This window comes from Rutidosis leptorrhynchoides, chromosome 2, assembly GCF_046630445.1.
Source record: "Rutidosis leptorrhynchoides isolate AG116_Rl617_1_P2 chromosome 2, CSIRO_AGI_Rlap_v1, whole genome shotgun sequence".
NCBI lineage: Eukaryota > Viridiplantae > Streptophyta > Magnoliopsida > Asterales > Asteraceae > Rutidosis > Rutidosis leptorrhynchoides.
Genome location: NC_092334.1, coordinates 410,034,594 through 410,056,038, shown reverse-complemented (window position 1 = coordinate 410,056,038; position 21,445 = coordinate 410,034,594). Strand labels below are relative to the sequence as shown.

Genomic DNA, 21,445 nt, shown 5'->3' with positions numbered 1-21,445 from the left:
AAAAGGAGAATGACGTTTCCGGTCATATAAGATTTCAAAAGGTGTGACGTTAAGACTTGAATGATAACCATCGTTGTAAGAGAATTCGGTTAGAAGCAAAGATTTTTCTCAAGAAATTTTGAAGTCGATAACACGAACTCGTATTATGGTTTCCAAGGTTTGAATCGAATGTTTGTTTGGTCATTCGAGATGCGGTTGATGTGTTGTACTCATGTTTAAACGTGGTCCCGAGGCTTTTTGTAAAGCACTCCGAAATCTAGAAGTGAAACAAGAATCTCGATCCGAAACGAAGTATATCTCCTTAAGATATATTTTGAACAAGTTTTTGTTTCTCAAGAATTTTCGCGCCTCGGAAGATTTATCGATTTCCGAAAACGTTCATTAGGACTATTCTCCCTCGTGGTGAATACTTGTATAATGTGAAGAGTCTCTCTCTCCATTGAGAATTTTGATAAAAGATTTCCTTATACGGAAGTACGAGTGTAATGCGAGAGAAGTTTCCGCCTCGATGTGAGCATATCAAGCATGTTGTAGTTCGTCGATAAAACTGTGCGAAAACAAAATAGTATACACGTGTAACATACGTCTGATATTGAAAGAATTTGCCATTCATTTGGAAGCATAAATATGGTTCGACAATAATCGAAGATGTGTCCCGGGTATGGTTGTTATCAGTATTCTCGGAGTTTTCAGATGTCCAAACATGAATAGATGAAGTCATGTACATGGCACATGGTGGTGTTTAGGTTGATCGAGTCTAACCACCATCACGCGTCACTAGAACTTTGGTATGTCTTACCGTAATATAACCACGTTGATCGAGTGTCGTTATATTACGCTAACTCATACCTCCATTCCCACATCACTCTATAGATTCAAGTTCGTGTCATTGCGAAAATCTAAAATGAACAAAATGTAACGACGTCTCAAACGTGACTCGTATTAAATCGAAATAGTTTCTACAACTCTAAAGAAGCGTTTCCCCGCGGGAAGTGTATAAACGATTGTTAACGTCAAATCAGTTCGATTCAAACAATAATGTATTTAGGTATAAAAAGAGTAACGAGTCATGATAACGAGTAGCACGCAACCGTAGTGATAAATGTTGATGACGATACTCACCTAGAGTAGTGATGGTAGTAACACCAAAAAGTAGATAGTAAGAAACACCAGTGGGAAACCGATAGTAAGTTGAAACGGTGGCAAATAACAATCCGGGAGACAGAGTTCCCGAACGAGTGTGACTAACGAAGTCGTCGTCATCCATACGTGTATGAATCATGAATTTACGTGTGTTGCCAAAAAGTGACGGAATACGAGTTCGTATGATGAAGGTTGGGTACCATTAAAAAGTTTGCCTAAGAATGATTCAAGTATAATGCACAAGTAGTCAAGTAAGTGCTATCTATAGTAAATGTATGTCAGAATGCAATGGCTAACTATCCGGTTGTAGTCTAGACTCACTAATACGTCCTAACGACTCTGTTAGACACACTAATGCACGTCCTAGTTCCCTACAACCAACGCTCTGATACCACTTGTAACGACCCGACCAAAACCGTTATGGACGGCGCCGTTAACTTAGGTCCCGTTGCGTGGTCGTAGTCCCTATATGAGACTCGATTGACCAAAATTATGTCGCATTCATTTGAAAGGTACAAGACTTTCAAGTTTAGTTTACAAAACCGTTCGACAACAAGTCTAAGTTTACAAAAGTCATAAAGTATAAATGAAATAACTTGCGACATAATATAAGTTGAAAAACACAGTTGCTATAAATAGCGTAAGTATGTAAACAAAAGTTTGAATCCAAAGGTGCTATCACTAGCGTATGTAAGTATGCTTGACTCCAAGCAAGTAATCAAAGTGTATGCATGTATGCTTGACCCCAAGCAAGTATGAGTGTACGCGGAAGCATGTATCAAATAGCCACGTATGAACCTGAGAAACATATAGAAAACTGTCAACGAAAAACGTTGGTGAAATCATAGGTGTTTGTAAACGTTGTTTTTGAACCACAAGATTTAGTATTCCCATAGTTGATTATCAAAATCGTTTGCATTCCAAAAGTATTGTTCGCGAGCACCCAATTATCAAGACTTAACGTTTCCTTCCATAGAACCCCATCACAATAGTGTTAGAACATACACTGTTTCTCGAAAATATATTTCATCCGTAGACGGTAGCGAACCGTCCGTAATGAGGGTTTGTCAAACCCGTATGGCCACACAATATAAGTTCTCGCTTACACCCTGCAAGTGTAACTAATGATAATCGAATTGAGGATTTTTGTTCTAACTCGCTGTGGAATGTTTGTTTTCCTTGTACTTGTGTTCAAAGTATAAAAGTAAGTAGTACAAAATGTAACAAAGTATATGTTTCTCAGCCCACAATTTAAAAGTATAAAAAGTTGTTGAAAAGGTGGGACTATGATCTCACCTCGAGTGCACGAGTATAAATGTACTTCACAAAGTAAACGTGTGCATGAATGTTGCTTAGCCTTGACCTAAACAAGTAAGTTGTATCAATTAACCGGTTACGACACAAGGTCGGGTGAAATGTGTTCAATTAGTCCTATGGCTCGTTACGACTCGAATAGTATAGCATGTGAATCACGTTGTCAAGTTTCATGCAAGAATCAAGTATAAAAGCATGTTAGAACGATTGTATAAAAGTTTGGTTAAGTTTGACTAAAAGTCAAACTTGGTCAAAGTCAACGAAAAAGTCAACACGTTCGGGTCGGGTCCCGAACTATTTTTCTATGCTAGTTATTCATATATAAGCATGTTAAAACAAGTTGCATGTAAATTGGAGGTCTAGAACATGTCAAACATTTTTAGTAAAAAGGTCAAGGGAAACAGAATCTGGACGCGGCTTATGTCGCGCCGCGGCCAGGCCTGTCGCGCCGCGACAATGGCCGTGGCCTGGTCCCTGGCCTGTTTCACTTGTTCAAGGCTTGGTAAAATTTCAAACAAACGCAAAACTCAAACCGTAAACAATTAGAAAGCGTATCTTATACCGTTGGAAAGCTCTTTTGACAAGGAACACAACTAAACATGTTTCATCAAACAAAAACAACATTTTCCATAACCGATTTCTCGTCAAGTGATCATTTAAAAGTCCATTTTCAAAGTTTCAAGTTCATCAATTGCATTTTAAGTTTCGGGAATCCAATTCACACATATGATATGCCGTTTTGAAGGTAATGAAGCATGTAATACAACCAAGCACTTATCAATAACATTAACAAGCATTCAACGCATCAAAAGTTCGCTTTAAGGCTATCAAACCCTAACCAAAAGTTCACAAAATCAATAATCGCGTTTATGAAGTTTCTTTGATCAATCTATACATCAACATGAAGCTAATGATGCTAGTAACACTTTTAAAACATGAACTTTAACAATCTAACAACATTTAATCATCCAAAATCAAAGATTAAGCATACGATTTTCATTTTCAAGCTAGTCACACCAAAAACAACAAATCAAGCAAACAAATCATATATTCATGTTATACACGAGCCATAGACACTAACTAACACAATTTCAAGTCAAAAACACGAATTTATAGAAATCTAGAGTTTTTAGAAAGTTACCCAAACTTGATGAAATTGGTATCAAAATGTAGAGGATGAAGAGAGGATCACGAAAATGTAATTTGTTTTGAAGTTTGCTTCCAATCCCGAATTTAGATGATGATTTTATGAAGTTGGGGTTTGTGTTCAAAAATGGGAAGTAGAGAGAAAGGGGAGGATGAAGGTGGGTGGTGATAATGAATGGATGGGATGGGGTTTGACTAGTTGACCTAGTCACTAGTTAGGCCCCTTTGCAACTTTGGTCCCTCGAGTTTCAAAGCGGGTGCGGGAATTAACCAAACGAATATTTTTAAAGACGTTCGAGTAAACGGGTGACGTTATAATTAAATAACGAGGATATTATGAACGTTAGTTAACGAAAGATACAAATTTAAATAACGAAGGATATTTATTTAAAAAAAAAAAAAGACGGTGTTAAAAATAAATTTAACGGAAAAAGGCGGGATGTTACAATCTTAATTGTCGTGTGACTATTATTTAGATTTAGATTTGTGGTATATTGGTGAAAGTCGAAACCTTTTTGGTTTTTAAAGTCAACTCGGTTGATCTAGACTTAACCCCATGACGCACAAATATGATTGAAAGAATATCACTATTTTAAATTATAGATTTAATTGTTATGGCTTGAATATTTATTATAATTGTTGATTGTTTTATTCCATAGTTATACACATGCATTGTAACCATGGACAAGCCATATTTAAGTTTTAATAATGTAGTTATTAAAATTGTGATTGCACACATAGCCCATAATGCCCCGACCTATGTATAATTGTTGTGATTGTTGATTACGGCAATATTATGTCATGTTGATTATTTATTAGGAAGGCCATTTTGAAGCCAAAGTTGTATTATATTTATTTTCCATTTTCATAGTATTGTATTTAAGTTTATTTCAATTTGTAAAAGTACTAGTTTAGTTGTATTTTCAAATTTAAATAAATGTAACAAGATGAAGATTGAAGATAAAATACAACATGCTTTTGGCTTAGAAGATGGCGAACAGGTCAAGTTGACAACAATGGCGTTTTTCAAGTTTTCACTTGATTCTTGAATCAAGTGGGAGCTACGATATTACCCTTAGTTTGACCTCTTGATCCCATGTCGGCTCATGGGATCAAGCATAGGATTTTTGGGCTAGGCTATGTGTGTGTGATGCATGGTATGGTTGTGTTTTATTTTTACGCATTTATATTTAATTGTTGATTATAATATATGCTAAATGTTTTTGATGAAAACATCAAATAAAACTAGTAACGAGTTTCAAAGGTTAAAATTGATGATTTTAAAAAGTTAAACTCTAACGAGTTTAAAGTTAAATATTTTTTTTTGAAACTCAAATAATATATATGAGCGACATCTTTTAAAAATGTTTTAAAATGATACACGGTGTGTATTTGTTATTTTTTTTATATAAAATAAAATAACAAACTTGACGCATAAACACGATCGACATATATAAAATTGGTTAAAATGTTTTTTAACAAATTATAGCGAATCTTGTGTGCATGCATTATTCGTTAACACAAACATTTTTTAAAATACCCGTCAAATTTAAGTCATGCCATCCAATGAGCTTGCAAACACTCCTCGTTATTTTTTGATTACGGTGAGACCTAATCGAATTATAGCCACGAGGTGGATTTTCAGTTACGAGTGAGACTAGGCTGAATTTCCACTGTTTCCAAATTGAACGACTTAATCGTATTCACGGTGAGACCTGAGTTCGAGGCAAGGATGGGACAAACATGCCAATAGATAATAGTGGTTTGTTAGACTACACATATCTCAAGGTCCCATAAAGATCTAAGAGTTGCATCTGTGATGCAATTGGTACTCGCTACCTACCAGTAGACTCTATAACTGCTAGCTGATCAACAGATGTAGTTATAGAACCTCTATGTGGATCTTAGGCTTTCGTAAATTAATTGTTTTTAAATATATTAAAACTTGGGTAATTAATTTATTAAAGTACAATATCGAAAATACTAAAATTGAATCTTGTTCTCTTGTAGATGTCAAACAATCAAAACGTAAACCAAATCAACCTCCGTTCTTTGTTGGAGAAGGAAAAACTCAATGGTTCAAACTTTCTCGATTGGCACCGCAACCTGAGAATTGTTCTCAAATTTGAAGGGAAGTTGAACAAAATTAAAGAACCCTTACCCGAAGCTCCTCCTGAGACAGCTACTGCTGCTCAAAAGAATGCTTATCAGAAGTTGTTTGATGAGCAAGAGAAGATAGCTTTAATCATGCTTGCTAGTATGACTTCTGACCTCCAAAAGGAAATGGAAGATCGTACAGCATATGATATGATGACTGAGCTGAAAAATATGTTTCAGAAACAGGCTAGTCAAGAGTTATATGAAACTTATAAGCTTCTTCAAACATGCAAAATGGAGGAGGGTCAATCAGTGAGCTCTCATGTCTTAAAAATGAAAAGCTACATTGACCGATTGGAAAAACTTGGAACTACCTTGCCGCCTAACTTGGCCGTGAACACGGTTTTGGTTTCACTACCAAAATCGTATCACCAATTTGTGATGAATTACAATATGCAAGGTTGGGAGAAATCTCTGGCAGAGGTGCACTCGATGCTCAAAACTGCTGAACAGGATATTCCATATAAGGTTTCCAATCCAGGTGTCCTTATGATTAGGGAAGGTAGAGTGAAAAAGAATAAGCCGAAAACTTGGAGAAAAGGAAAAGGCAAGTCAATTGCTAAGAAAAAGATTCCACCACCTCCCAAGAAAGAAAACCCAGCGAAAGACGCCGAATGTTTCCACTGTGGAAAGGTTGGCCACTGGAGGAGGAACTGTCCTTCCTACCTATCTGAGTTGAGAAAAGGCAAAGCTGGCCAGACCAGCAAATCAAGTATATTTCATATACAGTTATATACTTTTTCTAGTGATTCCTGGATTTTTGATACTGGTTGTGGTACTCACATCTGTAACAATATGCAGGGAATGAGAAGAAGTAAGAGACTGAAGAAAGACACACTAGACTTAAGAGTGGGCAATGGGGCTCGAGCTGCTGTTGAAGCTATTGACACCTATGAGCTTACTTTACCTAGTGGTCTTATTGTTTTGTTGGAACAATGTCATTATGCTCCTAGTATTACGAGCAATGTAATTTCAGTTTCTCTTTTGAAAAATATTGGTTGTGAACTTACATTTACGCACTTTGGTATTTCAGTTTCTAAGAATAATGTATTTTATTTTAATGCTATTCCACGTGATGGTATTTTTGAAATTGATATGCATGGTGTAATTTCAAATAATAATTCTGTATATACATGTACTGCCAAACGAGTCAAGAAAGACTTGAATAATACCTATCTATGGCATTGTCGTCTTGGTCATATAAACAAACAACGCATTTCAAAACTCCAATCTGATGGGATTTTGGAATCAACTGGCTCTGAGTCATTTGATGTATGCGAGTCATGTTTATGTGGAAAAATGACAAAGGCTCCTTTCTCCGGTTTAGGTGAAAGAGCTAAAGATCTTTTAGGACTAATGTATACTGATGTATGTGGCCCTTTTAGAACTATGTCTAGAAATGGTGAAACATACTTCGTTACATTTACTGATGATTATAGTAGATATGGTTATGTTTACTTGCTGAAAATAAACATGAAGTTTTTGAAACGTTCAAAATCTTCCAAAATGAAGTAGAGAATCAACTTGGAAAGACCATTAAAGCCCTTCGTTCTGATCAGGGAGGGGAATATATGAGTCAAGAGTTTTTGGACCACCTGAAGAACTGTGGGATTGTCTCACAATTCACTCCACCTTATACACCACAGCACAATGGTGTGTCGGAGCGGAGGAATCGAACTTTACTTGATATGGTTCAATCTATGATGAGTCTAACTACTCTACCGATGTCTTTTTGGAGTTATGCATTAGAGTCTGCTGCACGCATACTCAATATGGTTCCAACCAAGAAGGTAGATAAGACACCATATGAGTTATGGCATGGAAAGAGTCCTAAGTTGTCTTATTTAAAAGTCTGGGGTTGTGAAGCGTATGTGAAACGTGACACTTCAAACAAGTTAGAACCCAGAGGTATCAAATGTCACTTTGTGGGATACCCAAAGGAAACAATGGGTTACTACTTTTACTACCAAGCTGAAAACAAAGTGTTTACTGCTCGGTTTGCTGAATTCTTTGAAAGAGATCTTCTCTTACAAGAAGTCAGTGGGAGTAAAGTAGATCTTGAGGAAATTCAAGAATCACAAAGTAACATACCTTCTGAAGGCACTAGCCAACCGCACGTTGAAGCTGGACACACTGTTGGTGAGCTAGAACGTGTTGTACCTATACTTCGTAGATCTAGTAGAACTCTTCATCAACCTGAGAGGTTAAATCTTCTGATTAATTCAGATGTACCTCATCTAGGGGATTATGATGAACCCTCTAGCTATGATGAAGCCATGTCAGATCCACAATCTGACAAATGGGGAGATGCTATGAAGGCAGAGATGCAGTCCATGAAATATAATCAAGTATGGGACTTGATTGATCTTCCACCCAATTGCAAGACAGTGGGCAGTAAATGGGTCTTTAAGAAGAAGGCTGACATGGACGGTAATGTAAACACTTTTAAGGCTCGATTGGTGGCAAAAGGTTATACTCAAACTCAAGGAATTGATTATGAGGAAACTTATTCACCAGTCGCGAGCATTAAATCAATTAGGATACTTATTGCCATAGCTGCTTTTCATGATTATGAAATATGGCAAATGGATGTCAAAACTGCTTTCCTAAATGGCGACCTAAGCGAGGACGTATATATGGTTCAGCCGGAAGGGTTTGTGAATCCTAAGTATCCTACTAAAGTATGCAAGCTTCTAAAATCTATTTATGGATTAAAGCAAGCATCTAGGAGCTGGAATCTTAAGTTTGATCAGAAAATCAAAGAGTTTGGTTTTTCTCAAAACCAAGATGAGCCCTGTGTTTACATTAGAGCTAGTGGGAGCAAAGTTGTCTTCTTGATCTTGTATGTTGATGACATACTACTTATTGAAAATGACATTCCAACTTTGCAAGATGTCAAATCTTGGCTTGAAAAATGTTTTGCCATGAAAGATCTTGGAGAAGCTAAGTATATTCTTGGAATCGGGATCTATAGAAATAGATCCAAAAGGCTTATTGGTTTGAGTCAAAGTACATACATTGACAAAATCTTGAGAAGATTTAACATGCAAAACTCCAAGCGCGGAGCATTGCCCATGCAAAAGGGCATAACCTTGAGCAAGTCTCAAAGTACTATCACACCTGATGAGATAAGACGAATGAAATATGTCCCGTATGCTTCGGCTATAGGATCCATTATGTATGCCATGTTATGTATGCCATGTTATGTACTAGACCTGATGTCTCGTTAGCTTTGAGTTTGACGAGTCGTTATCAACAGAATCCAGGTGAAGAACATTGGATTGCTATTAAGAGCATTCTTAAATATTTGCGGAGAACTAAAGATATGTTCTTAGTTTACGGTGGTTTGGAAGAAGAGTTGAGTATTAGATGTTATACAGATGCTAGTTTCCAAACTGATCGAGATGATTCTCGATCCCAGTCAGGGTATGTCTTTGTCATGAATGGCGGGGCAGTTGATTGGAGAAGCTCAAAGCAGAGCACAGTTGCACAGTCTACAATGGAAGCAGAATACATTGCTGCCTCAGAAGCTGCTCAAGAAGCTGTCTGGATAAGGAAGTTTATTGCTGAACTCGGAGTAGTTCCCAGCATTGAATCCCCTATGGAAATGTACTGTGATAATTCAAGTGCTATTATACTTGCGAAAGAATCACGTGTACGTAAAGGTAGCAGACACATTCTTCGAAAGTTTGACTACATTCAAGAAGTCGTTGAGAGGAATGATATTAGTATTCTTAAGGTTCATACAGATGATAATGTGGCTGACCCGTTCACGAAGCCCATGACACACAACAAGCATGATGATCATGCTAGTAGTATTGGACTTCGTTATGCTGCTGATATTTTTAATTTGTAATTTAGTATTTGGATATTTTTGGAACATTAAACAGTTTTATCATAATGAATTGATATATTGATGGTATGATCGTTTTCATATATATCATTGTGTTCTATATTAGCATGTTTAATCCATGAGTAATTGTTGATTATTCAAAATCTCCATAATCAATCATGTTATGGGAATAACATGAATTAAGATTAATATGAAGTTTTGGTTATATTTATTGATGATAAATAGTTAACTTGTTGAGACCAAATTTCATATGTATTCATTGATGATGAATATTGGAATGACCCAGCCATGAGATGTCACTACATGGATCGTAGTCAGTAGTGAATCTTTTAGTAATTATGTCTTTGTGTCCTTAGACTTGAGATGCACGCCCATCTTGATGAGTGTAGCATTGTACTTTGATATGGTTAAACGATGTCCTGAATAAGGCTGTTATAAAGGCCATTATTGGATATAATGTAAAGCTCGTGATAGACACGTGTATGCAATATAGGATTTGTTCCTCCGAAATGTTTGGAGTTAGATACTTTTGAGCTCCTCGATGAATGAATAAGATATTTGTGTGGCCGCACCCAGATGTAATTAAGATGATACTTAATTAATTTGGTGATCTAATTCAGTTCTAAGATCGAGAAACAAAATTGTTAAACAAATGAGAATTATCGATGATCCATATCTCAAGTTTAACTAAAGTTATCTGAAACAAAAGGACGAATGACATTTAACACTTACCATAAACAGTTTCGAGAAACTACCCTCACATGAATTTGGGGACAATGACGTGTTGCTAGACGCTTACCATTGTTTGTATAGTTACTTGATGTTGTGCCATGCACAAGTGGGAGTCTGTAGGATTAATGTGCAAGGTACAACATATAACTATATGGCCAACATCATTTGAGCCTTCGGGGTCACACACATATACACCGAGACGTCAAATAAAATATATATGATGTATATATATTACTCAAGTAACAAAATAGTAAATCGAAATTAATTCATTTACTATTCATATGAATAGTAAATAAATCGAAATTAATTAATTTACTATTCACATGAAAGCGACATGATAGAAATTATTAATTATAAGTTACATAACATACCCCTGAAGTATTTGAGAAATACAACTTTATGATATTACATAGAATACAATATTCTATTTTGGATTCTTTCAAAAAGAAAAAAATTCACGGAGTAATATAAGGTTCACGGGTGTTTCTAAAAGGTAATATATATTACTCTCTTTTGCAAGTGTGAATTAGATATAAAATTTTTTGGTCGATACATATAGAAAGAGAGAAAGTAAGAAATGAAATAACAATGTTTCATACGGAGTATTATTTTGAGTTCATAATATTAATTAAATGTTGATTAATTATTACTTGAGTTTGGACTAGCATCCATTGACGTTGTTTGAAGTGTAGTGTGGACTATCCTAAGAGACGGTCATATTTTTGATCGTAGGTTTCTCTCCTTCAATCAGTTTCTTCAAGAAAGGTATATCGTTTACTCACTTTGTGAATTACATATTTTGACAATTATTAGTGGTGTAACTGGATCTTTGGAATCGTTAATCATGTGCATGTTTCATTAAATAAGTAAAAATTTAATCTTGTTAAATTTTGTTCATAAAATAATAAAAGATTATTATTTTAACTATCCGCTGCGTTAATCTGTTTTGGTAAAAGTACACACGATTTTCCATCAATTCCAACACTAGAGCTTCAATAATTGAGACCCAAAAAGGTTCTCAACTGTTAGTTTTGAATGCTTTTTAAAATTCGACAAAGAATACCTTATTCTGCACTTTCAAGCTATTCTTACTTTAATAGAAAGGAACATAATATATTTGTAGTAATATGGTATAGTTGTTGGATCGTTTAAATGGATTTAAACAATTGTTGATTGCTATATCGAGTGTGGAAGATATAGTGTTTTTAGTCGAAAACACTTGACTAAGTGATCGATTTACCTTAAGAACTGACTTGGAACGATTAGAAATTGATTAGGGTTTGATTAGGAACGACTGGAATCGGCTTAGAGGTGTTAGGGTTCGTAACCTTAACAATGAACCCAAATCACCTATTTATTTATTTATAGAGTGTGCATATGTATCCGTACGGATGTGTACGTCATCTGTACGGATATAACATAACCGTGCTACAAAACTCCTATCCGTACGGATGTAAGAATAGACTAAAACTTTATGTTATCGTACGTAGTCCAAATGAACAAGGGCGTTACATTTATGCACCAACAATAGTAATAGTAATATAATAATTCTAACTATCATTAAGGTGGTCATGGTATAGTGAAGTGTCATGATCTTCTTACATTAGTTATCATGTTCGAACCTTGTAGATAAACATGTTAAACGATTTATAATCCAGCTAGACTGCATAGATTAAATAAAAAAACCACACTCGTCAAGTAGTGGCGGAACTTGAACCCGACTACAGAGGAGGCGAGTCTAAAAATTTAATAAATTTTTCATTGTCAGCAGGGGTTAACACTAAAAAAACCTTATTTTTTGGTTTAAAAAAAAAATTAGTGTAAATTTTTTTTTCCCGTTAAATCCAGGGGGACGGGCGCCCCCTTTGGAATACCTTATGTTCCGCCCCTGTCGTCAAGTACACTATCAGAAGACTACCATTATGAGTCACAAGCCCACCACCACTTGGTTGAAATGGTTATCTCGATATCGCTAGGCCAATGCCCCTTTAGTATTTTAGTAGTGAAATTAAAATTGAGAAGTATTAAACCAAGTTAGTTATTCTACTTCTACTCCTTAATTATATCAAAACCAAAGGGTACGTTTGATAAAAACTAAATGATTTAGCGCTGAATGATTCAGACTCTGAATGGTTCAAAGACTCTGAATAAGTTACCCTCTGAATGAGAAAACGGTGTTTGACAAGTCTTCTGAATATATGTCCTGCATGATGAAAATTACTATTTTAACCTTTTATGCATTATAATATTATTTAAAAAACATTTCAAATTATTATTATTAATTTTATTAATTCATACTGTAACTAATAACTATAACTACAGTTTTAGCATATGAAAATAACTGTAAAAAAAATATAATAAATCATCGTAAATCCTAAATATAATTATATTTTATTAACTACAACACACATTACCCATTTACATTAAAATTTGTTCTTATCCTCTTTTATCTGCTTTTACAGTTCACCATCTCAATCCTCTTTTATTTTCTTTTCATCCCAATACCAACACAATCAATTACAGAGTACAATAGTTAACACAAATTAAATTGAAATAGTGTTATGCATATCCATATGTATACGTTGATCTTTATAAATTCTCATATCAATATATATCAAATCGAGATCTTTGTCATCATCAACCAAAAACATAGGTATTGTAAGCTTGCTTTTACAACTTTGTTTGGCGTTGATTGTGTCTAGAAATTACAAAATGAATTTTGTTAAGTAGAGTTTCAAATGGAAGAAGAAGAAAAAAAAAAAGGCCTAATTCAAGGAGATGAAGATGGGTGTGCTGTTGAGGGTTGTTAAAAGGTTTAGAAGAAAGATTGAGAAAAGAAAGATGGAAAAGTGAGAAGATAAATAAAAGGAAATGGGAGGGCAGATGTGGAATTCTCACGCTGAACCAAATTGTGTATCATTCAGATAGGGTGGTGGTGCTGACCGATTCAGAGGGCTTGGTTCCATTCAGAGGTGATGTTTAGTGCAAAAACAAACACTTTGAATGCTTAAGTATTCACTGTTCAGCACTCAACTGCATCATTCAGCTGCAAACACACACTTGCCAATAAACAACATAAACAAACCATCGAAGGCAAGCATATTTCTTAATTAGTTATAAACTTTATAGTGGACTTCAACTCGTTCTTTTTGTTGCTGCTGACTAAGCAACAACAAGACGGTTGCAGGTTCGTAATATTGCCCTAAATCCAACTTTACATTAGCCACATGATAAAAACTGATACTACAAATCACTTGCCAATATATATAAAGTGTTAAACACATAAGACAACGTACTATTATATCTTAATTATTAAGAGATATAAATGCCCCACTTGGAAACATACTTCACGAGATTATTTATTTCTTCATCACTAATGACACTATCTCCATTAGCATCAGCACGATACAGAGCGATCCACGCTCTTAAACCTGCAAACCGTACGTTGAAGTTTCGTAAGCCTACTTCTAATTCACTCCGACTGATCTTGCCGTCTCCGTTTGTGTCCAAATTTTTGAGCACTTTCTTCAATTGCTCTTCTTTTAAGGGTATTTCTACCTGTCTAGTATACCACAACTCAAGCATAATTGATTAAGTAATTAAAAGGATAATAGGAAAGAAGATAAAGCTATGTTTTTAGAACTAGTGAAGTGGGTTAGCAGTCTTACACAGGCTCCACAACATGTATATATATATATATATATACAAGTGTGTGGAATCCATTTGGGTAAATAGTCTTTATTCTTATCCTTTTAGCTGGAAGTTAAGATTCGCTGAATAAGCATACTCATACTCATGTTAATCACTCTATTATAACTAAGACATACATTTATACATTTTTTCTATGCAAGTTGTATGGGTGGGGAGTTATATAAATCAGAAATACTATGTTTCACGTTAGATATTGAAAGAAAATAATGTATGCATGCTACTCTCTATATTACTGTACTATCTATTAGTTTTTAAGTGAAACCTGATTTGGCTTATTTATTGAATAATGGTGAATCTCAGATCAAAATTAAAAAGAGTCTCATGCTTTTATATTTAGTCTTATTTTGTAAATACATATTGGTGTAACAGGCTTACTGCATAGAATCACCATTGATCGGTCACAACGTAACCGGGGTATCCCACAAAGCCATTATATTGACCCTGTAAGGGTGCAAAACAAAGTCCCACATTGGTCATGGGACAAAACAAATGCATGCATATAAATCTAAGGGGAACTCCCTCTACTACCAACCTGTGGTCTTAACTCTTCTCCGCCTTTTGGAGTTGGGATGTAAACACGTTAATATGTGTCGTTATAAAATGGTAGAATCAAATTTCCATGTGTTTTAAACCTGCACGAAGTGACCAATATTGTTGGTTTCGTTTGATTCTAGGGATCCTCAGTGCTTCTGTCGTGGATACACGTAGATTTTTTTTTATGTTGATTAGGTAGATTTATGTATTGGGTGTATACATTTTGTTTTAGGCGTATTGTGGAGTTTGTTTGACGATCTTGATTGGTTTGTAGGGAGCGACTTTTGGTGTTTTCAAGGTTGGCTGATCGTTGTTGAATTGTTGCGGGTACTTCCTTGCTTTTTGGGGTTTCGTTCTTGCCCGTGTGGTCCTTCCTTCCTTGATGGTTCCTTTATTCGGTGTCCAGACTCTATCTCACTGAAGCACCACCTCGGTTCGGATGGTCACGGGTTAATCCGGTTAGACTGTGTAGATTTAAAAATACTTGGTCTTTCCAGATAATCCGAACAGAAAAAAGATTATCACTTACTTAAAATTCTATGAATAAACATTCTCATGTTCATGTTAGAAGGTAGAATATTAACTATGGTATCCCCTAATGGATGAGAATTAAACGATACGAATTACGCTCAAATCAGAACATACTAGTTTATTAAAAGATACGATCTACGTTTATAGTGGATTTATTAAAGTAGGGAAGATTAGGGTAATTATCGCCACTTATTCGATACCATCTATTGCTTAGAGTGATTTTGAGAAAACAGCATAGAATATTGAAAATTTGTGTGCCCACGTATTTTATTCCAACAATGGAATTTTAGGTTTAAATGGTTGAGTCTGGAGATAGAAGTCCTCAATTCTTAGATTTATATTCTTTTCAACGATATTTTACCATAAAAGCGTGACTTGAGGTTTCGTGATCCTTTCTTCTGCTTGCTTTTCTAGTTATTCTTATTCTTATCTATACTATATAGTAGGAGTAATATTAGGTAGCGATAAAAATTTACCTAAAACTAATTAATGCAGAATTTTAATGGATTTAATCAATTTGATTTTGAATTTACCATTAGCATGAGAAAAATCAACAATTTTTTAAATTGTATGTTGCAAAGACGAACTCCGAAGGAAGTAGCTTTTGACCACAAACGCAAATGGGTTTAAGAACTTTTATTCAAATTTATAAGCTTTGGACATCTCTCTGTTCTCTTAACTGATTAGATAACAATAGTAGCATATAAAGTGGCATCTTTTTATACAGGAAACACCAACAGGACAATCAAACAAAGAAGTCATAACAAATACATTCGGACCATGGTCATATGAAACTGAGTTATTCCAACTGCCAATAACCACCAACTACCTCGTATACCTTACAATATTAGAAACTAAAAACAACTATATTTCATTATTGCCACTTGAAAAAGTTGAACAGCACTTGCTCAATCTTCATGACATCTATATAGTACACGGGTAGATAAAAGCGTGTGTGGTAACTAATTCATAAAGTCTTTCATTGGATCATCGTGATGAACCTTCTTCATACGGTAAGCCTCCATGTCTTCAGCTGTGACCTAAAACCCAGAAGAAGAAAAATGAAATTAAAACCAGACGAACGATTATAAGACTAGACGAGACACCACAAATATAAAAAATTTGACATACATCATCGTTCCACTTGACGTTATATTTGCGCTTCCTCTCGTCTTTCTCTTCTCTTTTCCTCTTGTCCTCCTACACATAACAACAGTAAATGAGTATTAGTAACAATAAAAATCATTCGCAACCACTAGTAATAATATAATAATATAATAATAATTTAATAATTTAAACTGTAAAGCTACCTTCTTAAGAGCTTCGGCAAGTTTCTCTTGGTCCAAAACTAAGTCATCTGGAATATCAGTTCCCCAAGTGGCAAGCTGCTTCTCTTCAGTAGGGGCAACCACATCTAAATTAACAATACCATGTTATTATAAAATTTACAAGACAACAATTCAACTTCAATTAATGACAGAAAAATTCGTATATAAAAGATCAAGAAACTTGATAAATATTGGCAGGTGAAAATATATAAAAAGGAGGGGAGGGGGGGGGGAACCTTCAGTGGCCTCTTTGCGAGCAATATTAGCCTTCATAAGATCTGATGCAGCTTCAGCAGCTTCAATACCAGCAGCACCTGTACAGTAGCTGTTCCTTATGAACTGTTTGCAGCATTTGTATCCCCATTGATGATCTTTCCACCATGACCCCCAAACTGTTGTGTGGTTATTAATATATACATCCTCTTCGTATTTGCTCTTAGGAAGGGCCATTTCCTGCAATTAACACGAATGATTACAAAGTCAGATCTAGATTACAAGGCTTCCTGATATACTTAATGAGAAAATGAAATTAAAACATGCATCTGTAAATAACAGTTATAAAGATATTAAAAACATTCATGTACAGAAATAGAAAATGAATGAAATGGGGCAGATTTCAAGGCTCCTATCTTCTTAAATTATACAAGACTGATCAAAATTTCTTTATTACAGTACAATCTTGGACATGTTCAGCCAACATGTACACATAGGTGTATATTTGTTCACGATATTGTTTACCCTACGCACTTGGTTTATGTTCTTTGACAGGCATAATATGTTTGTTTCATCTTAATGATATATGGTAAGAGTGTCAGGATCTGGACCATATAAGTACTATAAATGGCCGCTCGTTCTACAGTATAATAACCAGAAAACAATATTATGTACTTATGTTCCGTAGTTAAAGACATGTTTGGAATAGTGCAGTCTGCAGAGAACATTGTGATAACATACATGTAAGTTGGAAAACCTAAGTATGTGTCTTGCACTATTTGTACTATATATGAAGCTATAGTGGATTGTGAACCATGTGGGTTCATCTCAAGTTCAACGTCGTGTCGTTTTTTGTTTAGAGCCAAAAGCAAATATGATTTATTATAAAGAGTTTGATATATCATCTATATATGAATAATAAAACCAATCCTCAACAATAGTGGTCTCTATGAGACTCGTCAGTATATCAGAAACTCCCTAAAGCAAATGCTAAAAACAATGCTCTACTAACTTAGTAACATAATTTGCAATTCAGGCATCTCAAGAGTAGTTGAAGTAATACAGAGCTATAACTATAATAGGTATACGTATCTATACTTTCTATTAAAATTCTAAAATGATGACATCATAAAAATGTTATTTCCTTTGTTAAAAAAAATCAAAAAAAAGAAAAAAATCAAAGCGTGGTGGGTGATGTCATTAATATTAATAATTTTGAATTAAAATAAAATCTTATTAATTATTTTGATGATGTCATTAATAAGGATTATTTAAATTTAAATAAAGAAAAAATAAAGAAAAAAAATTCTAATCTCCAATGATGATGTCATCAAAATAATTAATTGTATTTAATAAAAACATTAACATGTTAATTGTATAATATATCTCTTTACGGGATTAATTACGTTATATATGTATCCGAAATATATGTCTGAATAAAAGGTTGTAATGTAGGCTTTTATGACAAAGAAAATAGTAATTGTGATGAAAATTGGAAGAGTGATGGGAGAATGAATGTAGTTCATTTATTCTGACCAAGTTAAGTACATCAATATGTTTGTAAAAAAACAACAAGTTTCTTAGTCGGAATCCGTGGTTCCACGGGTCATTAAACTAAATGGCTTTAACATTTACATTCATTTAACACCTAAAAATGTTTCGTTTAAACAAACCCATGATTTCACGTAGCATTTACATTCATTTAATACCTAAAAATGTTTCGTTTAAACCAACCTGTGATTTCACGGGTCATTTCACTAGTTTGGATTATAGGCGCATACAAAAGACCATCAAATCATCAGCTGAACAAATATATACAGAGGATTAAACGGGAAATGTAACATACCTGTCCTTTAATGATCCTACCAGCACGATCATACTCAACTTCTCTCTCACTTTGTCCAAGTAAAAGCTCCCTCGGTAACACATCACCCGCAGCTGCATTCCCATATTTTTCCACAATCGTCTCCTTCACTTGCGATTTCAACTTCTCTTTATTAACCCTAAAGTTTTTATACAACAATTCAGCCTGTGAAGGAGCCGCTTGCATATGCACATCATTCCCCTTTTCAAACGCTTCCCAAGCATGTATATTCAACTGCTTAAACTCCAAAGCTTGACCACTTACTCTATTCTGATTATCCCCTGCATAAAACTTCTCATTCGGATCCATATCTGGTAACGGATCCTCACGCATAGATCTCGTTTTCGGATCATAATGCGCAGAATTAACATCAAGATTCAGTAAATACTTCGCTGTATCCTCTCGAATACGCAGATTTCTTACAGTTCCTGTTGACCCACCACCAGTTGTACGCACACGTTTCTCAACTTTAGCAAAATCCATCTGTTTACTTTCATCAACTTTAGCTTCGTCTACCTTTAACGCATCTTCATTATCCTCATCATCACTAACACCTTCTTCTTCTACATTTTCAGTATTGTTCTTTTCTAACTTCTTTAACTGTTGATCCTTCAAGAACTTTTTCCTAGCTTCATCACGAGCTTCATATCGTTCAATAACATGTGCGTACGAAGCAGCATCGTACCCATTCCACCTATCACGTTTCCCATCGTAATCAAGCTCAAACGTCTCTATCTTCTCATCAGGTGCAATATTCTTACTCGTCCATTTAGCTCCAAGCTTTCGGGGCCTCTCCATACACGTCTTAGTAGTATGAGTCATGGCCCCACAGTTTTCACACGCACCTTTTCTGTACTTGTCAGCCTGGTATATTTTAGCACCTCTATCGTACCAGGATTTTGTATAATTGGGATCTGATTTCCATTTCCTTTGATGCTTTAAACTAGGTCTCTCTGCATTAAGATACCAAGGAGCAGAAGACATATATTGAGGAATATGTGGATTTATTTCTTTTCCATCTTCATCAACCTCTGCAGGTGCAAGCCCAGCTTTACGAGCTTCTTCCAGTTCCATCTGCTTCCTGTGATCCTCCCTGGATTTGAAAGCCACTGCAATAAACACAACAACATTTACCAAAAAGCACAAAAATTGGATTAAAACAACAAACAAGCCACCCTATAGCAAACACAGAGTCATAATTAGAATCATAATATAGCAGTTTTTAAAAATATTATTTATGTATATAGTTTAGTTATGTACAATCAGATATACGTATGTGAAATAAAACCCTAGATCGAAAATAATATGAGACATGAGATTCAATTCGAGCAGTGGTATATACATGATAAACAAATAACCCTAAAAACGTACAAATCGAAACGATTAATGAAAGAAAACAGATAAAAATTTAAATTGGATACCCAAAAAAATAAGTCTAATTGATAAGTGAGTTATGAATATGAATCAGTACCAGATGCGGTCGCCATGGTGAAATCTGTTGAGGATGAAACCCTTGTAACCTAATGAAATTTGATTCTTGAATTGTAAATTGGACTCCAAAAGAAGAATAAAACCCTAAATTGAATCGAATGAAAAGAACGCAGAAAGATGTGGCGGTGATTGGTTTTTATCGAAACTTGCGGATGTTTCTTTAAGTCGGTTCGGGTTGAAAGTGTAAAAATTGCCCACCCGATTTGAGTGGCGGCACAGGCCCACGTTATCTGTCATTTTAGGTCTTTGGGATATTTTACCGTCCGCCTCACGTTTAAAATTGGAAATTGTTCAAATATAATCTCATACTTACTTTTTTTTAACCATTACTTATTATATTAAGTTATTAAGTTGAGATACAAGGGATCAATAAGAACGCGACATGTAACGCGAAAATCACATGTGATTGAAAAAAAATATATATATTTTCAAATTCTTTTTCTTCGAAATTTTTCTTTTTCCAATTTTTTTTTTACAATCACATGTGATTTAACTACACAATCGCATGTAATTAAATTGTACAATCACATGTGATTATATTTGACATACATAATCACATGTGATTGACATGCAGAATCACATGTCATAGTAAAAAAAATTAGTATTTTAATATTTGCGCATGTTTTAATTTTTAGAAATTTTAAATTATTGTAATTTTTTATTTTTAGAATTTTTAAATAGTTACTATTTTCAATTTTTATAACTTTTATATTATTTTAATTTTTATTTTTATTTTTTGATGACGTTTTTATATTTATGTGTGTTAATTTTATACAAGATTGAGTTGGTCAAATAAAATAAAACTAATAATAACAATTACTAAAAAATAAGAAAAAGAAAATATAAAAATTGTGAGACGTACTCTCTATCATACTTGTCACACCCCCAAATAGGGCCTGGAGTATTTGTGACTAATTATATCAAACCACAGTTGTATAAACGAGAACGACTCTATATGAGACGTTTTATTGAGTTTTACAGCGGAAGATAAATAGATTACATTGTATTTAGAGCATTAAGTGTTTTTAAATGAATTGGTAAGTAATGCATGAAAACTCCAAGCATGGCAAGAAATCATCATCAAAGCAGCACATATACAGCGGAAGCAATATTTAAGTACCTGAGAATAAACATGCTTAAAAAGTCAACACGAGGTTGAGTGAGTTCATAGGTTTATCATAAATCAATAGTTCAGTATAGCATTCGACCACAAGATTTCAGTTTAAAGTTGATTGATACCAAATATATCAATCGAAAGAGTTGCTGTTTGTAATATCGCGACTAAACAAAAGTTACCCCGTGACACCTTGTACTGTCAGTGTCGTTGAATCATTATTATGTATCCAAAGACTAACGGTCAAATGGACAAAGACGTTACTTTCAATAGCGTTATTCATAATAACTAAGTTTGCATCTTATACCTCGGCA

The 21,445-nt window shown here is 34.6% G+C and overlaps 1 protein-coding gene across 1 annotated transcript; it reads right to left on the bottom strand.

Annotated features, from left to right (window-relative positions):
- Positions 1 to 15,818: 15,818 nt before the first annotated feature.
- On the bottom strand, positions 15,819 to 20,156 carry LOC139892285 (pre-mRNA-splicing factor SLU7-like). The gene is made up of 6 exons (XM_071875335.1): positions 19,998 to 20,156; positions 18,509 to 19,635; positions 16,686 to 16,902; positions 16,432 to 16,535; positions 16,253 to 16,321; positions 15,819 to 16,161 (listed from the first exon to the last, which is right to left on the bottom strand). Exons 1-6 carry the CDS (start codon positions 20,011 to 20,013, stop codon positions 16,084 to 16,086), a joined length of 1,611 nt encoding a protein of 536 aa, XP_071731436.1. The 5' UTR covers positions 20,014 to 20,156; the 3' UTR covers positions 15,819 to 16,083.
- Positions 20,157 to 21,445: the final 1,289 nt, after the last annotated feature.

What these genes read in the sequence shown, in the direction of transcription:
- LOC139892285 (XM_071875335.1), bottom strand. An exon ending in TCGCAAAGAGGCCACTGAAG is followed by an intron (nt 16,536 to 16,685) that starts GTTCCCCCCCCC and finishes TTGTTAATTTAG; the next exon opens with ATGTGGTTGCCCCTACTGAA. An exon ending in TTGCCGAAGCTCTTAAGAAG is followed by an intron (nt 16,322 to 16,431) that starts GTAGCTTTACAG and finishes TGTTATGTGTAG; the next exon opens with GAGGACAAGAGGAAAAGAGA.